We start from the raw sequence: 14363 nt of genomic DNA, 5'->3' as shown, positions 1-14363 counted from the left end.
AAAAAAAGATTTTATTTCTTACTCATATTACATGTTGGTAACTACAGTTCATTCTGCATTTCTCTTTTATTTTAGGATCCAGGATAAATAATCCTAAACTCCTACTAAGGAAGAAAGTAGTGGTGAAATCACACATTAATTCTTAATAATCTGCTCAGAAGAGGCACGTAAAATTCCTGTTCATGTTTAACTCCTCTCAATGAGTCACATGGACAAGTCAGATGATAGGGCACATGAAAGTGTGACCCTCTTAAAGGCAGACCAGCAAATAAATGGCACAATAATATAATTAAAGTGTATAATGTATCTTATGATATGATTTGAAAGTTATGAAGAAGGAAATGAGTGTTCCAAGAATAATTGGAAATAACAGTCCATTGTTCCAGCATAAGAAGGGCATGATTTTCTTCTTTTTAGAATAGAGCTATTTTACATAGCTACAAAAATAAAAACAACACTTGCCCCCAATGATTTTTTTAAAAAAAGACATTTTCATTAAAAAAGTGAAAACATATGGAAAGGTATGATAAGAAAGTAAATTAAGTTGGAAAACACCTCAGGTAAATACCTAGAGAAATGGAAAAAATGTCTACAAAAAACATAATAAATATTCATAGCAAGTTTATAAACAATAGCCACAAATTGGAAATACTTATCAACAATAACTAGAGCAACAAATTGTGTCTTATTCATTCAGTAGAATATCTTCACAGTTAAAAGAACACACAAAAAATGTGTGGACGGATTCTATTGCACATTGTTTAATCATATCTTTCTTTCCTTCCTATTTATTTATTTATTTATTTATTTATTTATTTATTGCTATGACATTTTTAGTTCCTTAGATGTCCTATATATTAACCCCTTATCACTTGTATAGTTTGTAAATATTTTTTCTTTTTCTGTAGGATTTCTCTTCTGACTGATGATTGTTTCCTTTGCTGTTCAGAAGATTTTTAGTTGGATTAAATCTATTCATCTATTTTGCTTTTGTTTCCTGTGCTTTTTAGATCATGTTCCCCAAAATCCTTGCCTAATCCAATGCCTTAAAGAATTTCCCCATTTTTCCTTCTCATATTTTCATTGTTTAAAGTTTTATATTTGTCTTAATACACTTAAGTTGATTTTTTGTAGTTATGGATTGTAGGAGTCTAATTTATTCTTTTGCATGTGGATACTCAATTTTTCCAGCATCATTTATTGAAAAGACTGACATTTCTCCAAAGCAACTTTTTTTGTTTTTATTTTATTTTTAAATTAAAATAATTTGTTCTAATTAGTTATACATGACAATAGAATGCATTTTGACATATAGTATACAAATGGAGCACAACTTTTCATTCCTCTGGCTATGCAGGAGTCATACCAGTCATGTAATCATATGTGTATATAGGGTAATAATGTTCATCTCATTCCACTGTCTTTCCCACTCAGCACCCTATCCCCTCACCTTATTCCCCTCTGTTCAATCCCAAATTCCTTCATTCTTCCCTACCCCACCCCACCCCCTGCATTATGGACCAGCATCTGCTTGTTAGAGGAAACATTTGGCCTTTGGTTTTTTGGGTTTGGCTTATTTCACTTAGCATGATATTCTCAAGCTCCATCCATTTACCTGCAAATGCCATAATTTCATTCTTCCTTAAGGCTGAGTAATATTCCATTGTGTATATATACATTTTCTTTATCCATTCGCCTGTTGAAGGGCACCTAGGCTGGTTCCATAGTTTAGCTATTGTGAATTAAGCTGCAATAAACATTGCATCACTATAGTATGCTGATTTGAAGTTTTGGGGTTATAAACTGAGAAGTAGGATAGTTCAGTCAAATGGTAATTCCGTTCCAAGTTTCAATGCACATTCTTTACACTTTCATTAAAATTTAGTTGGTCGTAGATGTGTGGTTTATTTTCAGACTCTCTATTATGTTCAATTGGTCTATGTATCCTAATCTTGATCACTGTTGGCAGGAATGTAAATTAGTAAAAATATTTAAAAAACAGTTTTATGAGTTTCCTCATAAAATTAAAAACAGTACTACCTTTCCTCATAAAATTAAAAACAGTACTACCTTTCATTTATTTGTTGACTGTTCACATTTCTTCTTCTGTGATGTGTCTGTTCAGTTCCTTTGCCCATTTATTGATTGGATTATTTTTTATTTTTTTATTTTTTTGGTGTTAAGTTTTTGAGTACTTTATATATCCTTGGAGATTAATACTTTATTGAAGGGGTAGATGGCAAAGATTTTTTCCCAGTCTGTAGGTTCTCTCTTCACATTCTTGATTGTTTCCTTTGCTGTGAAGAAGCTTTTTAGTTTGATACTGTCCCATTTACTGAGTCTTGATTTTACTTTTTACACTATAGAACATGATGGAGAGTTGGGACTACTGTTTTCTAGTAGACACAGGGTCTTGTCTAATATCTAGATCCTTGATCCACTTTGAGTTGAATTTTGTGCATTGTGAGAGATAGGGGTTTAGTTTAATTCTGTTACCTGTGAATATCCAGTTTTCCAAGCACCGTTTGTTGAAGTGGCTATCTTTTCTCCAATGTATACTTTTGGCACCTTTGTATTTATGTGGATTTTTTTCTGTGCCATTTATTCTGTACCATTGGTCTATGTGTCTGTTTTTGTGCCAATACTATCCCATTTTTGTTACTATAGGTCTGTAGTATAATTTAAGGCCTGGTATTGTGATGCTTCCTGATTAACTTTTCTTGCTGAGGATTGCTTTGGCTATTCTGGGTCTCTTATTTTTCCAAATGAGTTTTATGACTGCTTTTTCTATTTCTATGAAGAACATCATTGGAACCTTAATAGGAATTGCATTAAATCTGTCTAACACTTTTGGTAGCATGGCCACTTTGACAATATTAATTTTGCCTATCCAAGAGTATGGGAGATATTTTCATCTTCTAATGTCTTCTTCAATTTCTTTTTTTAAAGTTCTGTATTTTTCATTGTAGAGGTCTTTTACCTCTTCTGTTAGATTGATTCCCAAATATTTTATTTTTTTGAGGAACTTGTGAATGGGTAGTTTTCCTAATTTCTTTTTCAGTTGATTCATCACTGATGTATAGAAACACAATTGGTTTATGGGTGATATGATTGGTCAACAAATATATGAAAATATGTTCAACAGCTCTAGCAATTAGAGGAATACAAATTAAAACTACTCTATGGTTTTGAATGGCAATTATCAAGGATATAAATAACAATAGGACTGGGGCTATGGCCCAATGTTAAAGCACTCGCCTAACATAGGTGAGTCACTGGGTTCCATCCACAGCACCACATAAACAAATAAAGGTATTGTGTCCATCTACAACTAAAACAATATATGAAAAGAATATAAGTAACAATAAATGTTGCAGAGGATGTGGGGAAAAATGTTCACTCATAGATTACTGGTGGGACTGCAAATTGATGCAACCACTCTGGAAAGCAGCATTGACATTCTGAATAGAACTATCATTTGACCCAGTTATACCACTCCTTGGTATACACCCAAAGGACTTGAAATCAGTATACTACAATGATTCAGCCACATAAATATTTATAGCGGCTTAATTCACAATAGCTAAGTTATGGAACCAGCGTAGGTGCCCTTCAACATATGAATAGATAAAGAAAATTACACACACACACACACACACACACACACACACACACACACACAATATTAGCCACAAAGAAGAATGAAATTAATGCATTTACTGGTAAGTGGATGAGACTGGAGAATATCACACTAAGTGAAATAAGCCAATCCTGAGAAACCAAAGGCCAACTGTTCTCTCTGATATGTGGATGCTAACACACAATAAGGGGAAGGAGAGAATATTAGAAATACTTTTGATTAGACAAAAGGAAATGAAGGGGAGTATGAAACAGTAAAATTAATTAGATATAACTTTCTTATATTCATATATGAATACATGGTGTGTATAATTCCATATCATGTATAACCACAAGATGGGTAGTTATACTCCATGTATAAATGATAAGTCAAAATACATACTGACTTGTAACTAAAAAGAACAAATTAAAAATTTTAAAAAACAATACTAGCATAATTCAACAAAACCACTATTAGTTGTTTTTGCCAATACCATTCTGTTTTCATTTAACAGCTTTATAGTATACTTTTAAGTCAAGTAGCATAATACCTCTTGCTTTGTTCTTTTTGCTCAAGATCATTTTGGCTCTTTTATATTTTTTTAAGATTCCAGTAAGGATTTTTTTCTCCTAATTCTGTGAAGAATGACATTGAAATTTTGATAAGGATTGCATTGAATCCATAGATCCATTAGGTAATATGGACATTTTAACTGTATTGATTCCTCCGATTCATGACACAAATGCCTTTCCATTTTTAAATGCCTTTTTAAATTTATTTCAATCATGGTTTACAATTTGCATTGTTGAGATCTTTTACCTTTTTGGTTAAATTTATTCCTAGGTATTTGATTGATTGATTGATATTAATAAATATCACCCCCTACATTGAACACTATTTAGGTTTTCTCTTCACAATTCAATCTTGGTAAGGCATATGTATCAAGGAATTTGTTCATTTATTCTAAGTTATCATTTTTTGACTTATTTAGAATTCTTATTTCCTCTTGCTGAACTTACCAGTTTATCATTATGTAATGACCTTCTTTGTCTCTTTTGATACAAAGTCTGTGTTGTCTGATTTAAGCATGGTGTTATGGTTTAGATATAAGATGACCCCCAAAAGCTCATGTGTGAGACAATGCGCAAAAAAGTTTAGAGGCGAAATGATTGGCTTATGAGAGCCTTAGCCTAATCAGTGCATTAATTCCTTAATAAGGATTAACTGAGTAGAACTCTAGGAAGACAGACTGTGGCTAGAGGTGGTGAGTTTCTGGGGTTATGCCTTTGGGGTATATATTTTGTTCTTGGTAAGCAGAGCTTGCTCTCTCTGTTTCCTGGTACTTTGTCCTGAGCTGCTTTGAACATCTTCTGCCATGATGTTCTGCCTTACTTCAAGCCAGAGCAATGGAGAAGGCCATCTATGGATTGAAACCTCTGAAACTGTGAACCAAATAAACTTTTCTTCTTCTAATTGTTCTTGTCAGGTTTTTTGATAATAGTAGCAAAAAAGCTGACTAAAACATATGGCTACTTCTGTTTTATTTTGCATTTCATTTTCATGCAATATTTTATTTCATTCCTTCACTTTAAGTGTGTGTGTATCCCTAGAGGTGAAGTAAATTTCTTGTAAGCAACATATGGTTGAATCTTTTTCTAAAGAAATCCATTAGGTCCTTTAATTGGAGAATTTAATCCATTTACACTTAAAGTTATTATGAACAGATCAGATCTTACTATAGCATTTTATAACTTGATTCTTTGTTTTATTGTAATTATTTTCATCTTTTATTACTCTTACAGTCTTGCTTTGTAATTTCCAAAGTAGTATGTTTTAATTCCTTGATAATTATTTTTTGTTTGTTATAAATTTTTGCTTTGTGGTTACCTGGAAACTTACAGAAAACATCTTTTGATTATAACAGGTTATTTTGAAATGATAGTAACCTAATGTGACCATAAAGAAACAAAAAAAGCAGAGAAAATATATTAGTAAAAAAATTGTGCTTATACTCCAATCTTCCCCACATTTTGATTTTTTTTCCCTTGAATGCTGTGGGTTGAATAACCCAGCACCTCGTACTTACTGAGTGAATGCTCTACAATTGAGCTACCCACCCAAGACTTATTTTGAACTTTTAAAGTCCCATTTTACCATTTTTCTATTTACTATTTTCTGTTAACATATGAATGTAGTTATTATTTTAATTGTTCTGTTTTTTAGTTTTATGCTAAAGATATAGTTTATGCACCATGTTTATAATATTAGAGAGCATTCTGAATTTATCTGTGTGTTTAGTATGGCCAGTAATTTTTATGCTTTCCCTGGTTTTCCTCTTCCTCATTTATGTCTTTTTCTTTCACTTTGAAGAATTCCCTTTAGCATTTCTTATAGGTTAGAGATATGTTCTTTCAGTTCTTGTTTGTGAGTGTTTGTAGATTTTCTGGGTACAATACTTTCAGTTGGAAATTTTTTCCCTTTAGTTCTATGAAAATCTCATGCCACTTCCTCCTGACCAGTTAAGTTTCTAATGAGATGTCTGCTATAATACCCTTATGGATTATTTTTGTTGTTGTTTTCTCTTAATGCTTTGAGAACCTTCTCTTTATGTTTTAATGTGAAGTCTCGATTATAATATGTCTGGATAAAGACTTGGTTGAGCTAAACCTAATAGGGGACCTTTGCCCTTCTTGTACCTAATTTTTGTATCCTTCTCTAAGTCTGACAAGTTTTCTTTTTATTATTATCTCTTTGAATAAGCTTTCTACCCCTTTGGCATTCTCCAGTCCCCTTTGAAACCCAATAATCTAATTCTCTTTTAATTCTGTTCTAAAGTTATCATAGACTTTCTTTATTCCTCTTGTTTCTTTTTTTCTCCTTTATCTCTGTATTTTGAAGTAGCCTGTCCTCAGACTCACTAATTCTTTTGTTTGATCTATCTTACTATTGATGCCTTCTACCATTTTTGTAATTCTACTTAGTATAATTTTCAGCTCAAAGATTTCTGTTTAACTTTTAAAAATTAAAACTTTGAATATAGTAGCTTCATTATTATTTTCTCTAAACTGCTTATAATTATAATGATCATTATAAATTTGATTTAAGAATAATTATTTAAAGTTTTTTTAAATTTCCAAAAATATTTGTTTTATTATCCATTTATATTTATATTTATTACAATGTGGTCTGACTGTTCGCACCTACTTGAAATATTTCCGTGCTATAACTGGAAAGTTCATGAGTGCCTTATCTTTTTTTTTTTCATATTTTTTAAAACCAGAACATTAACTGTATGGCTAATTGTTGAATCTCTCAAGAGTAACAGATGCTACAACAGCTGCCCTCTTGAGTTTAGATTTGTTCCTTCATGGAATCCATGCTGGAATCTGCAACACGAAATTTTTAGGCGCCTCCTTAGAGCATTCCTGTGCTCTGGCTAAACTTGCTCTTGAGCTTGCTAGAGGTCATCTCCTGAAGGTGGCAGGCCCTAGAGCCGGGGCAGCCAGCCGACATGTGTATCTTATAGAGCCTTTCCATCTCCCTTTTCTACCATGGAGACTAAAGAGCAAGTGCCTTATCTGTGCTGAAGATTATACTATTTGTCAATATAAAAAGGCATTCTTTAATCCTGAATGATTTTTGTTTTGTTTCTAATATATCTGATATTAATATTGCTAGTCCTGTTTTGTTTTGTTTTGTTTTGTTTTTGCTTGTTTCTGCCTGTTCTTTCTCATTTCTATTTTTAAATGTTATTTCTTTTTTAGTTTAAGGATGGCTCAAGCAAAAATATGAATTAGTTGAATTTTGTTGCTTTATTATTTCACTCACTTTAATGATATTTATTTTTTTAGTTGAAAACTTCACGTTTTTACTGATATTTAATATATTCCCATCATTGCATTTGGTTTTGTGTAAGTGTCCTGATAAATATGCTCTTACTACTTTTGTTTTCTTTGTTACATTTTGCCTGATCATATTTGTAATGCCTTTCTACTAATTTGAGTCTTTGTTTTGTTGCTAACTTCAAGAGTGAAACAGAATCTATGGAATGCTCCTCCTATCTCTCAGTGAGACACTTATGTAAGTGCATGTTCCCTTCCTCCTCCATAGTTTGTTCAAACAAGTCATAACTTTGGTTACAGATTCTCTAATTTTTACAATATGAATAGTATCTTTCAATAATTTATTCTTAATATTTACATGAAGTTTTATAAACATACTAACAACTAACTGACAGTAATTCAAAGTAAACAGTAAGTTTTCTTGGGCTCATTTCTCATGACTTTATTCTTGATTACTCTTCTGGATGTCTTCCAATTAGTTTTCTTATTTTTATTTATTTATTTGGAAATGTGAGATCCAGCTCAATAATCTATAACTCCAGGAATGTAGGAATGCAACTTTGATGAACCTCTACAGTATTTAGCGTGGCTATGCTCTCTGGCTGTCCACAATCTCCACTGCTCCTCCTTGCCTACACAACAGATTGTACAAATTCTCTCCTCAATCTTCCCAGGCTACTTACAGTTTCAACTATCCAAGTGTTTAAGCCATGCTTCTGTGTTCTTGCATTGGGTGACACTCTACCTATGCCTTGTTTTTCTCCTGGACTTAGGCTTTGGAAGATCGAGTGTGGGAACTCTTGCAGGAAGCAGACAAGACAGCTGAAGAGAACAAGAATCAGAGTCAGGTTTATGACGCCATGGCCCAGACCTTGGGTGAAGCATGGGCAGCCCTGGTCTCCATGCTTGAAAGAAGAAGGGAACTCCTTAGGTTGACCTGTGAATTTTTTGAAAATGCCTTGGAGGTTTGTATTTGAAAATAATTCTCCCTTTTCTACACCAAAGCCAATAAACAGCACTCCTGAAAATGTTTTATTTCCACAATTAGACATTGCCATTGGATTTTTTTAAATGGCAGAATAACAAAGGTATATACATTTAAGAGAATACATTTAAGTTTTTAAATTAAAAAAAATGAATAAAATATTAAGTAAAGTGGGTACCCTTAGTCTTAAGTCATTTTAATTTTATTTCCTCTTTAGAAGACACTAATGCAGTTACCAATCAAACAATCAAACAATTACCATTAATTACAACTAATAGGGTCATTAGGAAATGCTGGTTTAGAGCATTCTTGTTGACTAAAAGTGGAAGGATAAAATTCTTCTGCTGATTAAAAAAAAAACAATCACAGAATGTCTCATAGAACACTTAGCTTATAAAGTTAGCACTTTATAGAGTACTTTTCTAATGCATATATTATTAGTTTTCTGTAGTTTGTGCTCATTAAAATACAAGGGAAGGAAAAAGTACTGGATCTAAGAAGATCATTTCCCCTATAATTTTTCTTGAATTCTGTAATTTTTTTTTGAGGCTCCAGATTTCAAAATGTGAGCCTCAAAGAACATTATCAAAAGAAGTGTTGTATTTGGTATAAGCCAGTTATTGGAAATTTCACTTTTAACTTCTCTGTCAAGTGGCAGCACATTCGTTCTGATGGGATAGCACTGCTTCATTATGATAAAGCACTAGCTTTGAAAAATATGACATTTTTAAACGGAAAATTCAGAGCTTAAATCCAAAATAATGAAGCAAAGAAGATTAGTAGCAGAACATAAGAATTGAGGTAGACAATCTCATGCATCATGAAGTCATTTAAAAGCCAAAAGGAGGAGCAAAAACCTTATTGCAACTTCCAAGTTTTGCTCTCCACAATTTGAACACTGAAGTCCAACTCCAAGTTATTTTACAGATCTTCTTGGGGAAAAGTTCCACACAATCATCGTTTTTGAAAAGAAATAAACTAGCTGAAATACACCTACAGAAGCCAAATTAAAGATGTAGCTGATTCATTCTGTCCTAGTAAAGGGTGTACAGGTGTCAACTGCCTCCAAACTTAGCTCCTCTGAGTACAGGAAATGATTTGTCTAACATTAGGCTCAATATTTGCTTCTCACTGTGTTTTAGTGTTAATGCTAGCTAATTTTCTCCATGATGTGGAAATTACTTCCAGATTCCACATGGAGTCAAAGGAAATATTAAGTCAAACCATTTCAACCCAGAATTTCTTATTCTCTTACTTGAGTGAGCATTTGTTGGATCTAGTGAAATGACTAAATGTTTCTGTATTATCCTAATTCCAATTTTCGGACCAGCTCCTGTATACTGTTCAGGCTCCTTTTGTATACCAAGCAATTTTCATTAGTAATACAAAAGAAGAGGGTGAAATTAATATCAAGCTCTTTGAAAAGTGTCTCCTTTTTGCCACTTCTGCCCTGAACAAGCTGTAGAAAGAGGAAAAGTATAACTTTTTGGTGGAGAAAAGAAAATATCCATAAGTTAGTAGAACATCAAGGCAAAATTTTCAAGTATTATTTGCTTATTGGTTTATTTTTTAAAAATTTACATAAGCATTAAAAGTACAGAGATAAGTTATACAGTGACTTTAAAACTTATCATAATGTTCTATGAGTGAAAAAAAAACCAAATCACCTGTGATGGCCATTCATTTTTTCTCTTTGAAGAATATTTTCATTATTTCTCACGAAGGTGCCCCTTTGGTGTAAACCTGTTCAGGCTACTTCCTGTATAAATATATATTTTGTTGTGTACTAACAAGGGGATTAGACTAAAACTTGCATTTTTCATTTCTAAGTTTAATCATTGTGGGGGGGGGACTATATTTAAGCCTTCTCTGAGTTTTTTTTTTTTGAGTTAAATTTACTCATAATTTCATAAGTACTGGCTAGCCAAGCTTTTGTTGGTTTTTTTTTTGCAAACTTTCTGCTGATTCTTTCAGACACTTCCTTAGAATGTTGAAAGTGATTGAATTTATTACATAAAATACAATGATTTTGGTTGAAAAATGGAATATACTTCTGAACAGTAAATAAGTTGGTCTATTTCAACATACAGGGAATATTTCTTGATATAAGAGAAATCTAAAGGAAGGAGAGGGACTATGAAACTTTGTAAACATGCGAACACCCACTTACAAAAACAACCCAAACCAGCACACACTCACACATACCATTACAGAAACGCACATGGCCATCGAGGCTGTTAATTCATCAAATTACCCACAGATAACAATAAGCATCATTTTGATTTTGATTGATTTCTTATATCTTCCTTTATGTTTGTGTTGTAGTTTGCTATTAAAATAGACCAAACTGAAGATTTCCTCCAGAGTCCTCATGAGTTTGAAAGTGCTGAGACTTTACAATCACTTCTTCAGCTTCATGAACATCACGCCAAAGGCAAGAGACATGTTTATTCTTCACATAAACTTTTAAAATTTTCCAAAGATGTTAATAATATAGGTGCTTATGTACAACAGCATGCTTTAACTCATCTTGTTATGTAGACCCCCAACTTGTTCCCAAAAAGGATAAGTAAAGCTTTATTTGTGGTTACCTTCTGAAAGCAAGCACTAATTGTAAATGATTCTAAGAGAATGCAGAGGAAGAGCCTCTGGAAGATTCCTTACCTGGTCTTCTAGTTTTAATTCTTGAGGAAAGAGGCCATTTTCACCTTGGTCATCATTTTATCCTTGCATCTAGCAATGTGGATGGTGGGTCCTAAATACTTGTTGGTTAAATTCAGTGATTATTCCTTTTAAGTGCTAATAAATGAAGGCCAGTCTTTTAAATAACCACTTTGAATAAAGAAAATTCCTCTCTCATTATTGCAGAAAAAAAGTAGTGAGCTTCTTCCAGATACAATTAATAAAGCATTACACAAAAAGATTTCCAATTTCCTCTGCACAGCTCTGAAGACAGTCCAATTGTTACATCAATTTGTATGCCAGGCCTCTCCTTTAACCCTCTGCTGCCAAATTTGGGAATGGCCAGTACTAGAACAAGGAAGGTATTTGTGGAAGAGTTGTTATTTGCTATCATCTTTGGGGGAGTAGGGTAGATAAATACATAGGGAAAGTCACTTCTGCCTAATGTGTCTTCTAATTAAAACTAAGTGTGAATGAAATGACTTTTTGCTCCACAAATTTGATGATGCTAGAGAAGAATAAAGAACATTTTCAAATCCACAAACATGTATTGTGTTTATATTCATTCTCCACAGGACCTAGATCATTATGATTAATTATTTACCATAACTTTTCCCAAACCCAAAGACTAAAGAATTCAATGTTTCCTGTGTAAATTCTTATGAGAACCTATGAAATACATACATGCAATTTTAACTGATTATTATTCTGTACAACCTATCACTAACAAGAATCATAAACATCAAAAGATTCAGCACTAAAGCAGCGGCTATCCATTATTTACATGGCAGCCACAATTTAGCTGGCCACCCCAAAGGTAGGTGAGCAGAATCACATGACATTCTTTCCCAGAGACTGGAAAGTGATTGAGTCTTGTTAACTGAGGTGGGTTCTTGGTCTCAATTCAATCTTTATCCAACCAGCATGATCTTCACACAGCAATTTTACTCCTGGAAATCTGAGAGCGACTGATACTGTTGATGAAAAGGCTCATTACTGAAACAATAAAATGAAGTTTTCCAGAGGGATGGGGGCTTATGGAAGTAGAAAATTTCCCAGAAACATTGAGAGATGGAGCTGGAAGGGGGTGAAGTAATCTAAACATTGTATTCTTGCTCTGGTTGGCTCCTACAAGATTGGCAGATGTGCAGCACAGCAAGCCAGTTTACATGGGTGTGCACTGCTTGGTTGGAGGCCATAGGCTACACTGCTGGCATCCAGTGACAGAGGATTGCTTTTCAGGGGTATTGTGTTTCAGAATCCACCTGGCCTTCTCTTAGTCTGAAAAGAAGGATAAAAATGCTAGCTGAAGTCAGGAAACTTGCTTTATATTTTGGGACAACAAAATATTCTTCCATCCTGATGAGATGCTTACCAGAACCCTTTTTGTGCCTCTTTTTGTGATACTAGAAACCCAAGGATTACACAGGGCCCGGTCAAGATACCTGGTTCTAATTCATATGCCTCATGATGGTTCAAGCACTTTGTTTTCATAGAATGGGAGTTGATTAAACAGAATCATCAACTGATTCAGTGGGATATGATTAAGATGAGCTGATTTGAAGTACATATTAATGGATGAAACTCCAGTTTGTAGTTAAGGGCTTCATATCTGTTATCTTTAAATTTAAGGAAATGAAGTATAAGTATAGTTAGCAGTCGTAATTCATCTCTGATATGTCGATCAGTTGAGTAGCACAGAGAATGTTGGGATGGAAAATCTAATACTGTAACTGAGAACCATGATCTAACTTACTCCTCCTAGTCGGCTCACTTCAATTAGCTTCTCCTGTGCCTTTTTATAATTGAGCAATGCTCAGGCTGCATTGTTTGTGAGAAGCTTATCCTCTAACATTGCAGAGGTCAGAACAGCAGGAACAAGTTGAAGTTTCTGCCCTCTGGAATGTTACAGAATAAGCCTGTTCCTCCACAAGACAGTCCTTAAAATAGTTGAGAACTAACATATCTTCTCTTGTCTTCTCTCCTTTGGGCTACACAAGCTTAGTTAAAGTCTTTTCCAGCAAGCATGGTTTCCATAGTCAACCTGGCTACCAACCTGGTCATCCTCAATTCAACCTCACATACTTAAACAGTGTTTTCCAAGCCTGGAGCTGGTGAGAAACCTAGAGCCATGTTTCTAGGGAGTGCACAGACTTTGGCCTCAGGAAGCCAGTGGTTTAGCAGGGCAGCAACCTGCTTGTCACACTCTTCTATGCTTCCTCTGAGTGTCTTGTACACCACCCTGCTCACTGTGCATTGATAACTTATTTCCTTACTTATCTTTATCACCAGATTGGGAAACCCTGGGTGGCAGGGATTAGAGCATCTCTGCACCTCCTGAACTTAAGATAGCTTCCAACCCAAAGTGTATTTCTCATTGAATGTTTCTTGTATTTAATTCCAATGGAAGGCATGGCAGAATGATGAAAAAGTAAGCAATAAACAAGGTACTACAGGGATGTTCAGGAGGAGAATAGTTGCTTTAATTTTGATCACAGCTGTGATCAAAATTTTGATTCTACCTGTTTAATGTCCTTCTTAAAATGAACAAAATACCTACAGATCTGTAAGTCAGGGAGAATCTTATTACTCCATTGTCATAGATTTTAAATAGATACAGTCTCAAGGGGGCCCGTTACACTGTTATCTTTACTTTTGAATACATTTCAAAATGCTCATTAATTAAGTTTAAGAAAAAAAAACATTTTCTTGAGAAAGATTTCAGAATATTTTAAAATTTATTGGGAAGAAATATCATCTGTGGTCTCAGTGACCTTGATGACTATGGCCTTGATACTTTTTTGAAAGCACTAATTTGGGCAAGTTTTTAATAACTATTAAGCCCACCTAACTTGTTGACCTCTTTCACTGGTTTAAATTGATTATTTATACCTAGTAATTATGGCAAACCATATAGATATTAGTATAAAATGTACTTTAGTATCTTTTTTGTGGGGGGGGTACTGAAGATTGAACTCAGAGGCACTTGACTACTCGGCTACATCCCCAGCCCCTTGTATTTTATTTAAAGATAGGGTCTCAGTGAGTTGCTTAGCACCTTGCTGTTGCTGAGGCTGGCCTTAAGCCCATGATCCTCCTGCCTTTGTCTCCCAAGCCAGTGAGATAAGTATCACTTTTTTAATATGACAAAATTAATCTAACCAATTAAGCATTGAAAATTTTACTGATTGTTTATCAACTTCACATCATAAGGTAAGTAGGGTTTTTTTTAAAA

At 33.8% G+C, this 14363-nt stretch overlaps 1 protein-coding gene across 4 annotated transcripts in view; it reads left to right on the top strand.

Annotated features, from left to right (window-relative positions):
- Ccdc141 (coiled-coil domain containing 141) overlaps window positions 1-14363 on the top strand; it is a 190420-nt gene that overhangs the window by 47388 nt on the left and 128669 nt on the right. For all 4 annotated transcript variants that reach the window (XM_078017674.1, XM_040294543.2, XM_021725958.3 and 1 more), the window contains exons 3-4: window positions 8235-8426; window positions 10772-10880. In XM_078017674.1, the coding sequence (XP_077873800.1) occupies window positions 8235-8426; window positions 10772-10880 (301 nt within the window). The remainder of the gene's footprint in view (window positions 1-8234; window positions 8427-10771; window positions 10881-14363) is intronic.

Source organism: Ictidomys tridecemlineatus, chromosome 7, assembly GCF_052094955.1.
Source record: "Ictidomys tridecemlineatus isolate mIctTri1 chromosome 7, mIctTri1.hap1, whole genome shotgun sequence".
In the NCBI taxonomy this organism is placed as follows: domain Eukaryota; kingdom Metazoa; phylum Chordata; class Mammalia; order Rodentia; family Sciuridae; genus Ictidomys; species Ictidomys tridecemlineatus.
The sequence above is the reverse complement of the archived record's forward strand: the minus strand, read 5'-3'. Positions and strand labels throughout refer to the sequence as shown.